Source organism: Protopterus annectens, chromosome 8.part0 (assembly GCF_019279795.1).
Source record: "Protopterus annectens isolate FY-2018-M chromosome 8.part0, PAN1.0, whole genome shotgun sequence".
Taxonomy (NCBI): domain Eukaryota; kingdom Metazoa; phylum Chordata; order Ceratodontiformes; family Protopteridae; genus Protopterus; species Protopterus annectens.
The window spans coordinates 400,748,953-400,763,166 of record NC_056741.1 but is presented as its reverse complement, the minus strand read 5'-3'; the positions used below and the strand labels follow the sequence as shown (position 1 = coordinate 400,763,166).

At 37.4% G+C, this 14,214-nt stretch overlaps 1 protein-coding gene across 1 annotated transcript in view; it reads left to right on the top strand.

Annotated features, from left to right (window-relative positions):
- TARS2 (threonyl-tRNA synthetase 2, mitochondrial) overlaps positions 1 to 14,214 on the top strand; it is a gene marked incomplete in the record, with an annotated part of 833,318 nt that overhangs the window by 314,348 nt on the left and 504,756 nt on the right. Inside the window, 1 exon segment of the mRNA XM_044079202.1 lies at positions 3,005 to 3,151. Coding sequence (XP_043935137.1) covers positions 3,005 to 3,151 — 147 coding nt within the window.

The window sequence follows — 14,214 nt, the reverse complement described above, 5'->3', positions numbered from 1 at the left end:
ATACTCAACAAAGCAGGGCATTACAAAAGTGCAGTTTTCTATGTTAGTGGTATTATGATGCACTTTATACAGTATCTTTTTATATTAAATTTTATCTAATTTTTGACAGCTCAGTGGTTTTGCCCCAAGCCCAATTGTAGGTGAATTGATAGTCCTGCAAACTGCCAAAGGTGTGTGTGTGCGTGTGGGGTGCCATACTATAGCAATAACCCACGCCTGGGTGTGGGTAATGCTAAATTTACCCACGGTTGGCGTGGTTTGGTCCCGAGGCGGCCCGAGGACCAAACAAAGCCAACCGTGGGTAATTTAGCATTACCCACACCCAGGCGTGTTATGCTATATCATGACATTATTTAAGAAAAGAAACTGTTACTTTTCTTAAATAATGGCATAGTATAATGCCTGTTTACTGCCTTTCCGCAGATGTCTGGCATCCGCGGCAGTTCAGATGTACTGCGGCGCCTGCGCAGTACATCAGAGTTGGCAAAGCGGAGAAAGCAAGATCTCCGCTGCTTTTTAGTAAGCTATGTTAAATGAGTTTAACATAGCGAGACAGTTTTAAAATAAGCAACGGACATCTCCGCTGCTTATTTTAAAACTGTCTCGCCATGTTAAACTCATTTAACATAGCGAGACATAAAAAGCAACGGAGATCTTGCTTTCTCCGTGCTTTTTAAACACTGTCTCGCTATGTTAAATGGGTTTAACATAGCGAGACAGCTTTAAAATAAGCAACGGAGATCTCCGTTGCTTATTTTAAAGCTGTCTCGCTATGTTAAACCCATTTAACATAGCGAGACAGTATTTTAAAAAATCGAGTTATACTAATGGAAAAAAGTCCGGGCGACCGGACCTTTTTCCATTAGTATAACTCGATTTACAACGGGCACGCTGGCCAATCAGCGTGCACGTTTTGGGGGGATCATGGTATAATTAGGATTAGTTTTATGTCTATTGTCTGCTGAGCTCCAGGATATGCTGTGACTCCCCTGAGATGGATTAAGTGGGTAACTATTTTATATATATATATATATATATATATATATATATATATATATATATATATATATTTGTTAACTGAGGTAGAGCACTGCTCCACATGGACCTATTTCAGACAGCCTGGGAGCACTGTCTTGTTAAATGAATGAATGATGATGCTTGAAATAGTGAAAATTGATGAACACGTCTATTTTTTGAAACTTGCAATGCTGAAGCTTGATTTGAGGCTCCATTTCCCTCTTCCCCCTTCTGAGTTTCTTTTCCCTTTATTCATTGTTGTAAATCAAGCTTATAAATATAAAAATGCAATGCCATTTTAAATGTTTTTCCAAGAGCATAGTTTGAACACTGCAAAATGACATGCGCACATTCAAGATGCAGCCATTTCCATGCCTTTCTAACAACACATGGTATGTGTGGTGCATAGCTGATTATCATGTATTTTGTCCTGAAATGTTTAAAAGTAAATTTCATTCATTTACAAAGAGCTGACCCTTTTTAGATATATTAACATCTTGTTCAGTATGGCATTTGAAATTCACAAACAGGAACTTTTTTAAAGCATTTATTTTATTACAAAAACAAAGTTAAGTTTTATTCTGGCTGTCAAATATAATTTTCCAAAAAAACAATATAGGATTGAGGAAGGACAGTAGTTCATAGGTAGGTTCATAGGTTAATATTTAATTGAAAAAAATGTATTGTGTATTTCTGTACAAAATGTGAGTTTTTAATATGCTAAATATACCAGAATTATGATATAAAAGTGAAAAAAAATCCCATTGAATGCAAAATACAGGTATTCATGTTTGAAGCTCAAAACACAGATTGAGAAATGTTAGCACCAATTCACTGACCTTAAAATTTTGCTTGAATCCTTCACATCATTTTGGAGATGTAGATTGCAGTACCATAACTAGGTTGGGTTGAAGTGGATGGCTGCCCTGAGTGAAAGCTGTTAAGGTATGTAATTGGCAGGTGCCACTGGAGAGCAACTGAAGAACCAGCATTCATTTACAAAGTCAAAAGAATGTCATGGCTTTAAAAATGAGGTGCTAATTCTGCTTTCTTGTTTGTGTGTGAAAACTGTAGCAAGGTGTTGGGTACATTTGTAACACCATAGCAAGCAGCTTGCTACAGTTGCAACAAAGAAGAGCTTTCATTTAGTTTGAAAAGAAATTTGCTCTCTAAGTTCAAGAACAGCTTTTGGAGTCCCCCTCCTTCTCAAACTAGGATTGAGGAAGGGGCAGTAGTCAGGGGGAAGTGCCAAGAGTGCCAAATGTGTTAGCTACAGCTCTGCTAGATCTTTATGTATAGATGAGCAAAGCAAAAGTGGGAATAATGGTCAGTAATACGGGTTCCTATTACGTGATCGCAGATGCATTATATCGAATGCTTCTTGATCGAACGTAAAACAACGAAAAAGCAAAACAGCGAAGCAGCTTTTAAGAGAATTCTTTCCCTGGGAAAGAATTTGCTTGGCCGCTTCCATTACTTTGCCATTTTCGGCACTGTAGTGCGATCTCGGAGTTGGTATATTTAATTAGGGGGTGTGTGGGGGGCGAAGTCCCCCACTTTATGTAATGTTTTAAAGGTTTTTTTTTTTTTTGGCACAGAGATTTTTTTTTCCCTTGGAAAAAAATTGCTGTTCTGAGGTTTCAGCCACTTACATGGGGTTGATTAATCATTGTTCGCTTGTTTAAGCGTTCGATGATATAATATATAAACAGTAATACAGCTGGCACTTCTGGAAAATGCTCAGTTGTAAATGGGTTGCTTTGAATCCTTAACATCAGCCTTCATTAGGCACATGTATACATTCTCCAGGATTTCTTAAGTTCACTGTTTTTAGTAGAGCCATCATATTGTGACTTACTGGGTTAATGCAGACCTTGCCTTTGTAGCTTCCCTTTTTGTTTGCTTCCTTCACACACGAATGCAGCAGTTTAGAATATCTGGGGTTGATAAGTATTGCTTTAATGTGTGTCATTTTTCTTGCCTTCAGAACTCATCTGCTTTCTGGAATGGAGATCCTAGTCAAGAGACTCTGCAGCGGATTTATGCTATTTCTTTCCCAAGTAGCAAACAGCTGAAAGAATGGGAGCAAATTCAGGAAGAGGCACGCAACCGAGATCATCGGAAAATTGGAAGAGTGAGTTTGTGAACACATCATCTTTGTTAAAAAGTAGTTTTAGCCATGTAATAGTTCTGTTTTCTATGTCAAACCTTTTTATGAGGTGTTATACTGTATTAACAGTTTTACATGAGCACATTGTTTTTGTGTTTAACAGTTCAAGTAGGGAATTCAAATTGTTTTCATCTAAAACTACCATAGTGGAGTAAGTTTAAACCTCTTTTCAAAGACAGTAACAGCAGTTTGGATAATTTAAAGGAAATAAGTAGTTTGTTTTAAGTGCTATGAAGTTCATTTCTTCAGTTTCCCTCTGGTTCAAGGTCAGGTATACAGGATACTTTTAGTGCCTTATGCACAGTTGATAGCAGCTAGAAATGAGATACATTGGATGTGGTGTACACCAGCGGGAATAGCCCTGTCACTTTGTCAAACCCACTGAAGCAGAGAGTCAGATAGATCTTCAGATGTGGTCATTAGGAGAGGCCTTAGTGTACTTGTATAGTTTTTGCAGTTATGTGTACATTGTGGATTTACTTGTGTAGTTTTGCACCAGACAACTTTAACTTATGCTGCTTGATTTCATTGTTAATAGGTAAGGGGGAGCATTGTTTACTGAATATGAGGAGTAACACCTGGTTGCTCGTATTCAACTAGTTGCTGTATTACATATATTAATCACATGAATCTTAGGGATGAAGTGTCTACAATCTCCAAAACTGTCAGGACGCCTTCTGATAGGCATATTTTGCAAGTAGAAGCAGATCTGTCTTTGGATTAAGAACTACCTCTTTCCACCTCCGTTATTGACTCTGAATTTTTCTTCCATCTACCAAATGTACCTTTTCAGACGAGGCTAGAGTTATTTTGATGGCAGGCTTCCTGTTACCACTCTGTTTTGGTGCATTATCATCTCATAAATGATGTAGCTTTTTTTCATCACAGACTTGTCAAACATTTCTTGGGTATTCCATCTCTAGGCCCATGTTTGAATCCTTGTCCTCCTTGGAATTTCAGCCTCACGATCAGCAGCCGTAACTCCCTGCCTTTCGAGTCAGCTTGTTCAGCATAGCTGAAAATTTTCTCTTGGAAAACCTTATTCGTTTTGGCCATCACAACCACTGGATGGATTTCAGAGATTCTTTCTGCAATTTGCAGAGAACCTAACAAATTTTTTACCGAAAAGTGATTTTCTTGCACTTTGGGATCAGTTTAACAGCAAATCGTTACTTTTGGGTTTAGACAGTTTATATGCCTTCTTTCCTGGACAGAATTTTCAGAAGAACCTATGTCCCTATGAAGATCAGCACTGGCCTCACATTCTAGCTTCTTCCGTGGCACCTTGGTTGGTGGACAAGACTCATGTATATAGCCACTATTGCTAGGCTTATTCTTGTTGCTGCTGTTAGTACTTTACATCATATATCAGCACTGGAATAATTTTTATCTTCATAGTGACTAGTGTTCATTTGTTAGCTCACTTCACTTCCACATGGTGTTCTGCTTATAGGATCATAGGAAGTGCCAAACATTTGAGTTACAAGATCATTTACAGTGGATATAAAAAATGTGCACACCCCTGTTAATATGCCAGGTTTTTGTGATATAAAAAAATGAGACCACAATAAATCATTTCAAAAGTTTTCCCACCTTTAATGTGATGTATAACTTGTACCATTCAATTGAAAAACAAATCTGTTAGGGGAAAAAATATAAAAAATGTACAATACGCTGGTTTCATAAGTGTGCACACCCTTAAACTAATATTTTGCTGAAGCACCTTTTGATTTAATTACAACATTCAGTCTTCTTGAGTACACACCTGCCATCAATTAAAGAGACTCTGATTAGCCCCAAATAAAGTTCAGCTCTCATAGTAGGATTTTCTTGACATTTACTCAGTTGCCTGCTACAGCAAACGCCATGGTTGACAGAGAGCTTACAAATCATCAAAGGGATCTCATTGTTGAAAGGTATCAGTCAGGAGAAGGGTACAAAAACATTTCCACAGCATTGGATCTACCATGGAACACAGAGAAGACAGTCATTAAAAAATGGAGAAAATATGGGACAACAGTGACGTTGCAAAGAACTGGACATCCCTCCAAAATTATTGACAAGACGGAAACTGGTCAGGGAGGCTGCCAAGAGATCTACAGCAAAACTAAAGGAGCTGCAGGAATTTTTGTCAAGTACTGGTTGTGTACTACATGTGACAAGAATCTCCCATATTCTCCATATGTCTGGAATATGGGATAGGGTTGCAAGATGGAAGCCTTTCCTTACACAGAAAAACATCCAGGCCTGGCTAAATTTGCAAAATAATACATCAAGTCTCCCAAAAGCATGTGGGAAAATGTGTTATGGTCTGATGAGACCAAGGTTGAACTTTTTGGCCACAATTCCAAAAGGTGCGTTTGGCGCAAAAACAACACTTTGCATCACCAGAAGAACACCATGCCCACGGTGAAGCATGGCGGTGGCAGTGTTATGCTTTGGGGTTGATTTTCTTCAGCTGGAACTGGGGCTTTACTCAAGGTGGAGGGAATTATGAACAGTTCCAAATACCAGTCACGTTTGGCCCAAAACCTTCAGGTGTCTGTTAGAAAGCTGAAGATGAAGAGGAATTTCACCTTTCAGCATGACAATGACCCCAAGCATACATCCAAATCAACAAAAGAATGGCTTCACCAGAAGAAAATTTAAGTTTTGGAATGGCCCAGTCAGAGCCCAGGCCTAAATCCAATAGAAAATCTTTGGTGTGACCTGAAGAGGGCTGTGCACAAGAGATGCCCTCGCAATCTGACAGATTTAGAGTGCTTTTGCAAGGAAGAGTGGGCAAATAATGCCAAGTCAAGATGTGCCATGCTGATAGACTCCTACCCAAGAAGACTGAATGCTGTAATTAAATCAAAAGGTGCTTCAACAAAGTATTAATTTAAAGGTGTGCACACTTATGCAATCAGCTTATTGTACGTTTTTTATTTTTTATATTTTTCCCCTAACAGATTTGTTTGTTTTTCAATTAAATTGTACAGGTTATAGGTCACATTAAAGGTGGGAAAAGTTTTGAAATGATTTATTGTGGTCTCATTTTTTTATATCACAAAAACCTGGCATTTTAACAGGGGTGTGTACACTTTTTATATCCACTGTGTGTATTACAACTATCCACCTTCATGCTGTATCCCCTTCTAAAGAAAGGCAAAGCAGATCCAGTCTTCTTGGTTAGGAACCTTTGCAGCCTTCCCATTTGTTTAATGTATCTAGAAAGGTACAGTCCTGAAGGGGGTGTTATTCTTAGTTGTTGATGTGACTTTCGGCTTTTCCTGGTTAGGGGGTCGCCACAGCGGAACTGCGGTCCGCTAATGATTGGCAGTTGATTTTTATGTACCGAGTTGCCAGCCCTGATGCACAACCTTCAACGAAGGTACGCCCATTTACGCATGTGTCCACGCAGAAGACGCTCTAACTGAGAGTCGAACCGAACAGCGTCTTACTGTGGTGTTATTCTTAGTAACTGTTCTAATTATGAGTGCTCTCAGAGGAATGATATCTTCTTTTGACCTGGATGATATGTCTTTAAGGACTTTCTTTCCACTATATAATGGTTGAAGGAGGGAGACTTAGTGACCTAGGTACCAAGAACCCCAAGTTGTTGTGTGTTTCGGCTTATCCTGGTTAGGGGTCGCCACAGCAGAACTCCGGTCCGCTAATGTTTGGTAGTGGATTTTTACGTGCCGAGTTACCAGCCCTGATGCACAACCTTCAACGAAGGCACGCCCATTCACGCATGTTTCCACACAGAAGACGCTCTAGCTGAGAATCGAACGTGACAACGTCTTGCTATGAGGCGACAATGCTACCGCAGCACCACTACCGCAAGAACCCCAAGTATATTTATTATTCAAGTGGGATATTGCCTGTACTCTACTTTCAGGAGGAAAGCTTTTTTTTTTTTTTTATTTACCAAATGTAACAGCACTGTACTTCTTTGCATTTAATTTTAGCCCATTTTTCATATAACACATATTTATGGAGGTTAGTTCCTCCTGTAATGAGTGAGTATCAAAGGAAGATTTAACGTTAATGCTAAAAGTTTGCATTCCCCTGTCAGTTAAGCTAACTAAAGATCCTGATTCCCTGTCTGGAGATCAGAGAAATAGATGCTGAAAAGGAGGAGGTTCTAGAACTGTATCCTGGGACACACCAGTAGTTACTGTTGTACTTTCCAAGGAAGCACCCACCACCTTAACTATGTGAGATCTAGCTTTCAGCCAATTGGCTCTCTGCCTCACAATGTATGGCTGTACTGTTAGAGTACTTGGTTCATTGACAGTGCCAGCAAGGAGCAGCATGCCTTGGCCAGATCCATATAATCTATGCAAACAGAATGACTGCTGTCTGCAGTCTGTTTGACCTTCACAAAGAGTTTAAATAAAATGAGTAGGCAAGATCTCTTTTTGACAAAGCCAAGTTGATAAGGGCCTAGCCTAATAAGATTTCTAATATCATAGTTTGAGTTCAGATGTGATGCATTTCAGGGCTTTGCAAATCAGTTTACTCAGGCTAGTGGGATCTACTGTCCCAGGTCTGTGGTAGGGGCATCACCACAGGAGTTCACCATACTTTTGGGGCAGATCTTTACAGCTAAGCTCAGGGTAAACAGTTTAAAAAAGGGAGGTCCACAAGGGCTTGTTTGGGGATATTGTGTTAAGCTTCCAGGTGAATTATTATGAACCAATGAAGTATTTCTTTGGTCTTAGAGAGCATTTTCATTAATGTTTCTGTGTGATATTAGGAGGTGTGAGGGATTTGGGAATATGTAGAATTAATAGTTGTTTTAGGGTAAAGTGTGCACTAAATTTGTCTGTTAGTATTTTTGGTATGCTTGCTGAGTCTGAGTAGGTGGTTCCATTTTGGATAAGTTTGGATCACTGATGGTCATATTTGTTAGTTTCCTAAAGTGACTAAAGAAGGATTTAACTCTTGAAACAAAGGATAATTTTAAGTTCATGATTGACCTTACTAGCCCTGCAGCTTTTAAATTTTTACTGATAGTCCTGATGCAGTTTATAATTTTTGGAAGTTTAGATATGTTGTATGATTTAATAAATTATTTTCTCTTATCACAGAGGTTACTTAAGTTGGTGGGCTGCCAGGGTACTTTGTTTACTTCCCATTATATTTTGCTGTAGTGGGATTGGCCATGTCTAGGCATTTAACTATGTAGGAATAGAACCCCTTTGTATAAATTGCAACTGTGTTGGTGTCGTAGAGTTTGAAAGAGGTTTGTCTGAACTCCTTGAATTTGGAATTTTTGGCTGTGGGGATTTTAGAGATTTTGAAAAAGAGGTTTATAAGTTTGTGATCAGTCTTAACTAGGGATAGATAAGCTAGACTGGGAGTACATTTATTGGCTATATTATGTCCTCTAGTTGGTTTGTTGACCATCTATTCTGGAGAATTTTTATATATTAAGTCTAAGGATCTGTGGTCATACCTAACTTTGGAGGTATATATGTTCCATTTATTGATAGAAATCTCCTACTATAAAGTTGTTTTTGATAATGGGCAGTTACTCAAGTACATTTTGGGATCTTGTGTGCTCATCAGGGTACAATGAGGCTGCCCTGTAGTAGGGTATAAGTTGCTAGTTTCTCTTGTTCAGGGTAAATTAGAGTTCAGTGAGTTCAGATTGTGAGTCTCTGGGAATCTCTCTAGTGGTGATTTGGTCTTTGACAAATATGGAAATGCCACTGAAGTCCATATGCTTGAATGCATAGTAGGCACAAAACTGGGGTATGGAAAGAGTGTTGTTGCACTGGAGGTATGTGTTCAATTTGCTGGCACTAGATACATGCATGGTGAGATCCAGTATGTCTTTCTGCATGCCCCTCAGAGTTGTGCCTCAAGTAATTCACTCCAACGTGGACTACCGCTAGGTTGTATTCATATTTGTGTGATGAGAGGGAGTTTAGAGCAGCTGTGATGAACCTTTACTGTGTGTGAGGATGGTGTTGATGTGGTTGTTGATAGCTGCAGAGATGCCAGCATTCAATAGTGACATTTTTACAGCTTTAGCGTAAATAGTTTTGTGTAGTTGTGGAGAGATGGTAGTGGTGTGTAATGCTGACAGGCCATCTTATTAAATGAGAAAGTTGCCCCCAGATTGCATAGATGTTGCAGCTTACGCAGCTTGAATTATTCTTGTCAAATAGATGTTCATTGTGATCATATGACAGTTCCTACAGTGCCTGGGAGTAGCAAATGCTATAAGACTGGCAGCAGAGGGGATGTAAGCAAGTTTACTTTCCATTTTTTCCATGAGGGTCTAAATGGTCAAGGTATGCACCTCATAGGAGTGGTTTAGCACAGCTACTTAGCCAGCAGTTATTACAGCTTCCCGAACAGCAGACCCTAATTATTCTCTCTAGCAAGATAATCACTAGTAGTATTCCAAGATGGCCCCAGTATGCGCTAAAATCATAAAAAAAATGTTGTCTCAGATGTTGATAAGTTGAAGTAATAAAAACATGTATCCCTTGTGTTTGAAGGGACTAAAGAAATTAATCAAATTTAGTAAAAATGGGTCAAAAGTTCAGATACGCAGCTAAGAGCATTCCAGCCAAAAGGTGTAAAGTGCCCTGAGCATTGCATCTAAACTCTTGCTGGAGCTGGATTTGACTTGGTTTTACTGGATTTCACTCCTTTCTTCAGGCCTTAGAAACACAAGGGAGGTATATGCCTCATTTTATTTATTTTTATTTTTCCCTTTATAAGTTAAAAATAATATAAAGAGGATAGCGTGAATCTTCAGCCAGACCACCAAAAGACATGAGGACTTCCCCTCATAAATACACCTATTCTTATTCAAAGAGTGTGGATGGTGCTAATACTTAAATGAATCCCAGAAACAGGTATATGAAGTAATTTTGCAAAACTACCAGAAATATCTTTGATGCTGTCTAAATGTGAGGCCTTATTTGCATCTTCCTTTGTACCTATCTTGGTATTCTGTTTGATTATTTTATATTGAGGCTTCTTTAGCGGGTGAGCCTAGGGCTTTAACACTGATTCATTATGCTAATCCACTGGTAACTGCATGTAATTTGCCCCATGCTATTGCAGTTTTCCTTTGTTTATAAGATCTGTGATAAGGAGTGTTTTAGGGTAGTGATGGATGCCATATTGTCACAACTGGGATTTAGATTGGTACCTTTGTCATACTGACATCAGTTTGTGGATAGAAGCAGGCTTGTGCAGGAACAGAAGGGTAAAAAGAAAGAAAAAACAAAAAGCGCTCTTGTTGACTTGTATACTAATGTGCAGGATCTTTATAATTTAAACAAATTCTAATTCATCTCAGCATTCGTTTTGTAGAAATTTTCCTTACATTTTATATAAGATTTCTTTTCAGTTGACCTGTCAGGAGTGTCTCTTCCCTGATAAGAGATACAGAAGGTGAATGAGGCTTATGAATACACAAAGTACACACTACGGCTGTGTTATAGGGTTTAAAAGATGTTTTAGAAACAGTCATTTTTTAGAGGAAAAGGGGAAGCTGACGGGATGTAAAAATCTCCTTTGATTAGGCAAGATTTACGTAACTCTCACAAGACAGCTCCTGTATCATCAGCTTGAACAACATTTAAGCACATTGGGAAAGCTGCCCCTTTTGCATCTTTACCATTTGATAAGGATTCTAGGTTACTAAATACTAAATACTACCGAAATGCACATCTTGTACCTCAGTTGTTGCAACTCTTAATTTTTAGCCCACATGCTTTCATTGTTAAGGTTCCATTTTAGAATGAATCCAAGAGAAAGCGCAGTTTATCTCAAACAATAATACTAGCACTAGATTCATAGACTAAATTGTGTATATTATGCAGTAGATCAGTGGTTTTCAACCTTTTTTATCTCATGGCATACACAAACTAATTACAAAAATCTTGTGGCACACCAAAAAAATCTATTCTATTTTTTGCCAATCTGACAAAAAATAGGTATAATTTTCATTGATACCAAATATAAAGTAGCTGAATAAAGCTGTGGTAACCAAAAATAATGGGAGGACAAAGGCCCAAAAATAGGGACAATCTTTAAATATTGCTTGTATAAAATTTGAAGGTTGCTCGAATAAAAGGTTTAGTGCTAACATGCATTTTCTGAATGATATGCAGTCTGAAACTTAAATGGCTGTCATTATTTGAAGGTTGTGCATCAGGGCTGGTAACTCGGCACGTAAAAATCAACTACAAATCATTAGCGGACCGGAGTTCCACTGTGGCGACCCCTAACCGGGAAAAGCCGAAAGACACAACATTATTTTTTTAATTCAGTCCTCACTGATTTCCAAAGAAGCACAAGTTGTATAAGGAACAGACCAAAAATATGAGACAAAAATCTGGACATTTTGTGAAAATCTGGGCATGTTGAGAGCTACGACTTCTATACCTCCACACAAGCAAACGCGCTGGGGTGCAGAGGTGAAAAAATCCCCTCCAGTTGAACAAAATTTATTTTACAAACACCTGTAAACTACAGAAAAACCTACAAAGAAAAAAATGGTTATATTTATTACCTGAAAGACTTAGCATTAAAACTTCTCTGCCGTTGAAACTCATTCATTGCAAAATTATGAAGTGCATGAAACAATAATATCAAAAATGCCCAATTCAGAATATTTCCATCATAAAAGCCTACTCAAACTTCTGTCATTACAATCCACCAATAACAGTAAGTATGTTATATTTGTGTGGGTTTTTTTTTTGTTCTATCATAAGAAGGACTGTATTATAAGTTTTGAGTAAAAAATATTGCACACCACAGAAGTTATAAGCCAGCATTTGATAGGGTGAAGGTAGTTCCTTAACATTTTTATTTTCAGTATTTTAACCTGAAATTCTTAATAAAGCTGTTTATATTACACCGGAAATATTTGAGTGTGTCATTACTTAGATGCAAAACAAACTACTCAAACTAATCATAAAAGGCTTACCAAAGATTCATAAACAGATCGAACCTTTACCTCTTAGGCCTATTGTTTCAGGTGGCAATTGGGTCACTGCAACAATCTCAACTGCCCTTGAAAACTTTCTTAGACCAATAGTAGATGTGGTTCCATCCATTTTGAAAGATACCTATCATTTGTTGGATAACCTGATTGATTTGACTCTTGACACTAGGAACAAAGAGTACATGCTTATAACTCTTGATGTAAAAAACCTCTTTACTTCCATCCCCAATGATTTGGGTCTGGAAGCTATAAGAGAGCTGTTGGTCAGGGATACTGGTTTTTCGAATGACAAGATAATTTTGATTTGCCAACTATTAGATCTGGTACTCAACAATAATCTTTTCACTTTTGATGGTCAAACATATTTGCAGACTTGGGGTGTAGCCATGGGCACCCCATGCTAAACACTTATGCAAACCTGGTAGTTTTAAATTGGGAAAAGGAATTTCTTTTCAGCAACATTGCATTTGAAAAGATTATATTTTACAAGCGGTTTGTAGATGACGTCCTTTTAATTTGGCAAGGCACGCTAGATGAGTTTAAACAGTTCCTGCAGTTTTTAGAAACTACCACTACTTACTTAAAGTTTACAATGGAAGCTTCCAAGGAATGTGTAAACTTTCTGGACGGCGCTCTGACCCTTAATGAACAAGGAAAGGTAGTTTCCTCCATCTTTAGAAAACCAACCTGGACCAACACATTACTCCAATTTAATAGCATGCACCCAAGGCATACATTCCCTGGCATTGTCAAGAGTCAATTCATCAGGTTGACTAGACTATGTCAGGATAGAGAAACTCTGGAGCAAGAAATTAATAAAATGGAGCTCCTTTTTTGAATAGAGGTTATGATTCTAAATTAATCAACTCTATTAAAAATGAAATTTTGTATCCTCCAGAGTTAGGTCTACATTTACCTAAGAAACCCAATTTATTCAGAACTAAGACATCAGGAAAGTTGTTTAAGATTCCTTACATCACAAAATACACCAGTGATGTAAAAAGTTTAGAAAAAGTAGTCTGCAGGAATTGGAATATCTTAATGACTGACACTTTAATTTCTAACTTAGTTGGCAGTTACCCTACCTTCTTATATAGAAACTGCCCTAATTTGAAGCAAATACTGTGTAAAGATTATAGTTCAGCCTCAAGAGTAGCCACTTTGAACATAGGCACAGTTCCCTGTGGTAACTGCAACAGGTGTAACCATATTTGTCCTGAGAAAACTTTTTCTCACCCTACTTTGAATTTTATTTTTCGTTTTAATACATCAGCTACTTGCAACTCTAGACACTTGATTTACTTAGCTACATGTACAAAATGTACTGCTTTTTATATCGGGCTCACAAAAAGAAGACTGGCTGATCGTATCTATAATCATTTATATGAAATCTGGAAAGAATCAGATACCAATGCCTTGGCCCAACATATAATAAATCATAGAGACCATACATTTTTATTTAGAGTGTTAGAAATAGTACCCTGAACCTTAGAGGGGGTGATGATTCTAATAATTTAGCCATGACAGAATTAAGATGGATACTGAAATTCAATGCTCATAACTTTCCTGGCCTAAATACGTTTGTATCCATTAAACCTATCTTGAATGCTAGGAAACGTTAATGTAAATATTACTTGTACACATCCTTAATGTATAGAAAATTTCTGTTTATTTTTAAAAAATATATGTTTTTTATAAACTTAATTAATTATAAATTTAAAAAATATATATATATCCCCCTTCTTTTAGGCTACACTATGCTTTTCTAATTAGAAATATGGTCTATTTAGTTCATTATCAGCAGTGACATATATTGTTCTAGTCCTAGACTTTCAGTTTGGTTATTTTGTAGTGGTAAACATAATCATTGTGCACAGCAAGCAGTTTAACTAATATCTTGTTTTTTAATTTATAGTTTCTACATATAAAATTTATTGTTATTATATATATTATTTATTATATATTTTTTATATACACTTTTTATATACATTTAATAAGATTTAGATGTCTTTCATAAAAGCTGACAGTTTCTTTCACCTTATTAAGTCAAATTGTATGGCTA